This window comes from Mandrillus leucophaeus, unplaced genomic scaffold (genome assembly GCF_000951045.1).
Source record: "Mandrillus leucophaeus isolate KB7577 unplaced genomic scaffold, Mleu.le_1.0 Scaffold182, whole genome shotgun sequence".
Classification (NCBI taxonomy): domain Eukaryota; kingdom Metazoa; phylum Chordata; class Mammalia; order Primates; family Cercopithecidae; genus Mandrillus; species Mandrillus leucophaeus.
This window is the reverse complement of record NW_012101832.1, coordinates 720,499-726,606: the sequence shown is the minus strand read 5'-3', so window position 1 is coordinate 726,606 and position 6,108 is coordinate 720,499. Positions and strand designations below refer to the sequence as shown.

General features: G+C 42.0%; 1 protein-coding gene across 1 annotated transcript in view; it reads left to right on the top strand.

Annotated features, from left to right (window-relative positions):
- Positions 1-6,108, top strand: part of SMAP2 (small ArfGAP2) — an 82,122-nt gene that overhangs the window by 24,898 nt on the left and 51,116 nt on the right. The window contains exon 2 of the mRNA XM_011977640.1: positions 265-401. Coding sequence (XP_011833030.1) covers positions 359-401 — 43 coding nt within the window. The 5' untranslated portion in view covers positions 265-358. The remainder of the gene's footprint in view (positions 1-264; positions 402-6,108) is intronic.

The following is a 6,108-nucleotide window of genomic DNA, read 5'->3' as shown; positions in this document are numbered from 1 at the left end:
AGCAAGTGCAGATGGCTGTTGCCCTCAAAGCCTAAAGAGGCCATGGGAGAGAGTATGACCAGAATGTGATGTGAACCCTCGCTGTAGGAGAGAGCCACTATCACAGGCACGAGGGCCACTGTTGCAGACACTTTGGCTGTCCCTGGAGGGGGGCAGTAGCTCTGCCAGCAGGGAGAAAGAGGAGAAAATAAATAACTCGACTTCTCTCTCCTCCTGCCTTCTGATTTCCCACTGTTCTTCCCACTGGTTGAACACAACCAGAAGCTGGTGTGCAGAGGAGCCAGGTTGATGCCGCCCATCAAAGTTGTCTCTTGGACCTCAGAGCCAGGTGAAGGGCCGAGAGAGGACATGGAAGCCAATGGAACACAACCAGCACAGGAGGAAAGATTTTGAAATCTACAGTATGTGAAACTGTCTTTATTCAACACTGCCTCTAGAATAGCAGTTTGGCTGGTACAGAATTCTGGGTTGGCAACTCTTTTTTTTTTTCTCAGAATTTTGGAGGCAAAATTTCATTGCCCTCTGGCTTCCAGTGCTACTGTTGAGAACTCCATGCTATTCTCATTCCTGATTCTTTTTCATGTGATTTGTTTTTCCTCTCTGGAAACTACAGATCTTGCCTTTTCCCCCAGTGTTCTGCAATTTCACATTGATATGCTCTGGTGTGGGGCAATTTCCTATCATTATACTACAGAGCTCTTGCAGTAGGCCTTGGTCAGTTATACTTGCTCAGTCCCTCGTAAGCACTAAATCCAGAAAACAGAGCATTCAATACAGGAAAAAGAGGAAAGCTATTCCCAGGATAATAGTGAAGGGGAATTTCAGGGTGATGATTAAGCAGCAGGAGCCTCCTCCAGCTTGGAGCAGCAGGGCAGAAGCTTCAGGATGGACAGTGCCAAGAATAATGAAATTTATAGCTTAGCTGATGTGTTAGAACTTACTAAGAGGAAATTCTCTTCTGTCAGAGGATTGGGAGATGAATTAATCATAGATTCATAGAAAATTAAGCACTTCAAAGTAGAGCAATTATTGACTCCAGGAAAAACAAAAAGTTTAACCAGGAAAAAAATGTAATCAATGAGTACAAAGCACAACTGTCAATAATATTAAGTCACAATATTATAAACATTGAGCATTAATTTAACAAAATATTGTTATTTAACTATACTAGGACAATGTGGGAAAGGAAGTCTGTGGGAGTATATATAAAGAAATCTAAATCCTCATCTTCCATATCAGGAAGTGAATAAACAGAGCTGGGAAGGTAAATCATGGTGGTATAAGCATGTTATCTGGGCAATACATAAATTGTACAAGAAACAGCTTTAAGAGTGGAAAATGTTTGTTTCAGAGGAGTAGGGACCGGTGTGGGCAGAGATGGGGCAGAAGATTACTGTTTGTCATTATACACCTTGTATAATTTCTTGACTTTTAAAACTATGTGCATGTTTTACTTTGATTTAAAACTTAAAAAAAATATCTAATATATCGGAAGGCAGAGCAAGATGGCCAAAAACAGAAGACCTCACCAATTGTCCTCCCGACAGGAACACCAAACTGAACAACTATCCACTCAAAAAATCATCTTCATATGAATCAAAAATACGGTGAGTAATCACAGTACTTGGTTTTAATTTCATATTACAGAAAGAGACACTGAAGAGAGTACAAAAGAGTCTTGAATTGCTGATGCCACTCCTCCCCCATTCCCCACCAGCAGCTGTGTTGATCAGAGAGAGAACTGGCGTGCTTGGGGGAAGGAGAGTGCAATAATTGTGGGACTTTGCATTAGAACTCAGTGCTGCCTTGTCACAGTGGAAAGCAACCCGGGGCAGAACTCAGCTGGTGCCGCCAGAGGCAGCATTTAGACCAGCCATAGCCAGAGGGGAATCATAAAGCTCACTAAGCTTAGTCTAACTAAGCTCATTTGCATGTGATGAATAACACAGAGCTCACAGTAAAACAGGGAGCATAATTATCCAGTTTTCTAAGTGAACAAGTCATTCTATGAATGTTATCCGGAATAGGTAAAGTGACTGGCCAGTGAATCAGAAACTGATTAACATATGGCTTAAGAGATTTTGATCTCTTAGCTATAAGATACACTAATGAAAGTTTCCTGTGGCAATAGTCCAAAAATGTTCACCATACCTCTTTCTTGATAGTAATCTGGGCATTTTGCTACTGTGGCTTCTCTAATATAACGGTTTTTATTTTGTTCTTATTTATGTGAGTTGGGGTTTCAAAATACTCTGATTTAAAGAAAAAAAAGAGGCCGAGCATGGTGGCTCACACCTGTAATCCTAGCACTTAGAGAGGCTGAGTGGGGAGGATCGTTTGAGGCCAGGAGTTTGAGACCAGCTTGGGCAACATAGCCAGATCCTATTTCTACAAACAGAAAATAATTCTTTAAAGAAAAATAAGATGGACCAGGCACTAGTGATTCATGCCTGTAATCCCAGCACTTTAGGAGGCCAAGGCAGGAGGATCGCTTGATTCCAGGAGCTCAGGACCAACCTGGGCAACATGGTGAAACCCTGTCTTTACAAAAAATACCCAAAATTAGCTGGACATGGTGGGGTATGCCTGTAGTCCCAGCTACTCAGGAGGCTGAGGTGGGAGGACTGCTTGAGCCTGGGAAGTCGAGGTTGCAGTGAGCTATGTTGGAACCACTGCACTCCAGCCTGGGTGACAAAGTGAGACCCTGTCTCCAAAACAAACAAAAAAAATAGTCCAAGACTGTGGATATCCTCCACAGGGATATCAAGGTGCTGAAAAGCTCAGTAAGAATAATAACTGGTCAAACAGCTGTCAAAGAAGTATGATGTCTTTTTAGCCTCAGAGTCTCTGATCAAGCAGATCCCATGAATCCTTGGCCCAGGCCTAAATAAGGTGGGTGAGTTCCCTTCCCTGCTGACACACAACAAAAACATGGTGGCCAGAGTGGATGAGATGAAGTCCACAACCAAGTTTCAGATGAAGAAGGTGTTATGTCTGGCTGTGGCTGTTGGCCGTGTGAAGATGACAGACGCTGAGCTTGTACATAACATGCACCTGGCTGTCAACTTCCTAGTGTCATTACTCAAGAAAAATTGCCAAGACATTTGAGCTTTATATATTGAGAGCAATGTGGGCAAGCCCAGGCGCCTGTATTAAGCCACATTCTAGGCTCATGCCTGTAACCTCATCACTTTGGGAGGCCAAGGTGTGAGGATTGCCTTAGGCTATGAATTCAAGACCATCCCAAGCAACAAAGCAAGACTCCATTTCTATTTCAAATAATTGTTTAAAAGGCACATTCTAATAAATTCTACTGCCACCAAAACAAAAACAAAAACAAAACAAAACAAAAACAATAAAGAAGAGAAATTATCTGGAAGCTGACTATGAAATGTGGTGTCAGGATTCTTCAATTCATTCCAATTTTCTGAAATCCATTAGATACAGTGCAACCAAACTGTGCTCAGTAGCCACTGGGACAGATAGAAAATTCTATAACTGGCTGGGCACGGTGGCTCATGGCTGTAATCCTAGCACTTTGGGAGGCCGAGGTGGGCAGATCACGAGGTCAGGAAATTGAGACCATCCTGGCTAACAGGGTGAAACCCCGTCTCCATTAAAATACAAAAAATTAGCCGGGCATGGTGGCACGTGCCTGTAGTCCCAGCTACTTGGGAGGCTGAGGCAGAATTGCTTGAACCTGGGAGGCGGAGGTTTCAGTGAGGCAGGATCGCACCACTGCACTCCAGCCTGGTGAAAGAGTGAGACCCAGTCTCAAAAAAAAAAAAAGAAAAAGAAAATTCTATAACTAATGTGAAACAGTTTTATATAAGATAACATGTGCATGATGGAACAGAGTGAACATTTTTGCAAGACTTGTCAAAGCAAAATTCAGGATTTCAAACAAAAATGTGTACTCGTGAAGAGCAATTTGCTTTGTTTATATCCTCAGACCCTGGGCTATGCTCTCACTTTACTCTGCTATTAGTAATGATAATAAAAAAAAGCTAATACTTGATGTATCTGTTAGGATAGGCTAGCTTATACAGTGGTAAACAAACAAACAAAACTCAATGGCAACACAATGCTTATTTCTTGCTTATGCTAAGTTATCCTCTATGGGCTGGCAGAGAGCTCTTGTTTATCAGCTACACAGAAATCCAGGCTAATAGAGCAACCAACATCTTCAGCATCGATGGTTGCCATGGCAGAGGGAAAGAGAAGCAGAAGAGTCTCAAAGCAGCAAATAAATGCTTCAGAGACAAAGCGATCCATTCTTTCTGCTCAAACCCATTGGTCTTTCCCAATCACTTGAAAACCAGGAAATAAAATCCTACCATGTGCTCAGAAGGCAGAACACCAGAAATATTTAGTGAAGAGCACGAATGGTCTATCATTCACTATGTGCCAAGGGCTGTTCTAATTATATGACAGGAATTATCTCAGCTAAGTCTCATAATAATCTTGTGAAATAGGTACTATTAATGTTATCATCATTCCCATTTTATAGATGAAATAACTGAGGCACCAAGAGGCTAAGTAACCTGCTCAAAGTCACATAGATAATAGATGGGAAAAGCTGAGGATTTAAACCTAAGCATTCTTGCCCCAGAGTCTGTGTGCTTAACCACAAAGCCATGATATCTCTCACTAGGTGGAAAAATTTGAGAAACCCTGCCACAGGCAATGGAGAGCCACTAAATGATTTTTTAAGCAGGAGAGTGTGAGTCAATCAGATTTGGCATTTAAAAGCTCCCTCTAGAGAGCACGGTGAAGGATTAATTTAACCAGATTTAGACTAAGGCCAGAAGGCTATTTGCAGAGTGAGGAGATGAAGATGGGGAGGGCTTGAACTGAGGTACAATCACCACTCTTCGCAATTAACTGGTTTTTTGTTGTTGTTGTTGTTGTTTTGAGACAGGGTAACAGGGTACATTGGAGGTTGGAGGGGTGGTTCTTACTGTGTTGCCCAGGCTGGATTCCAACTCCTGGGCTCAAGTGATGCTCTGGCTTGGCATCCTGAGTAGCTAGGACTACAGGTATGTGGCACCACACCCAGTAACTGGTTAATCTTGACTGTTTCAACTGAAAAATTGTTACGGTAATACCTATTTGGATGGGTTTTCTCAGGAAAAACACCCCAATGAACTTGTGTGTTTTTAAAAGTCAAGTCCCCTAGGCATGGCTAGAAGGGAAGAGACTTAGCCAGAAAATTTAATTGTTGTGATTAATAAAGTAATAGAAATGTTTAATTTTCCTCTGATGAGATGAAAGCTTTGAGGGATCCTGGTCTTGGGAGAAAGTAAAGAAATGGAGGAGAGGGTTTCACTAGAGTTTAGATAACTCTTAGCATCTGCTTACCATCTTCCCTGATTAATTATTTCCATGGCAGCCAGAGTGACTTTTTAAAACCACAAATCGGATCATGGTGTTTCCTTTTCCCCTAGTACAGTGCCTGATACTTAGAAATTTCTCATTAACATTGTGCTCAGTGAATGAATGAATGAGTGAATGAAAACACAAGCCAGATGGCAGGTGGATCCCTAAGGAAAAGGACAGCCAATGAGAAATTATCTGTAGCAAGCGTGGCTTTGTACAATGACGTTTAATAATCATTTTTAAGGAGTTGCCTGTTCTGTGCTATGCTTTCATCACTGTCCTCCACCCTTCCCAAATAACATTCAGTAAAAGTCTGCCACACAAAGCTCGCTGTTTTGTGAGAATTTAAGAAACGGAAGAAGAAAGAAATGTCTGGGCACCAGGCCAAACAATATCCAAAAAGGCAGGAGTCACAGAGGAGAGCTAATGAGTATTAGTGGGAGCACATGTTCCAAGTGAGAGGCGACCAGAGTCCTCTGAAAATTTGGGGAGGGGGTGACGTTCTTATATCCTGGGTTAGGGGCTTGGACTCTTTTAGTTGGCTGTTGGAAAAAACAAGCTGGAGGACTTTGGGGTATCCACAACCCTTAGGTTACATAAGGATGATAAGTAATTGATAGGGTTGTTGTGAGGATTATATTGGGATAATTCATGTAAAGCGCTTAACACAGTGCCTAGCGCATAGTAAGAGCTCAGTAAGTGTTAGTTGTTGTCTTCCTTCACTTTCTT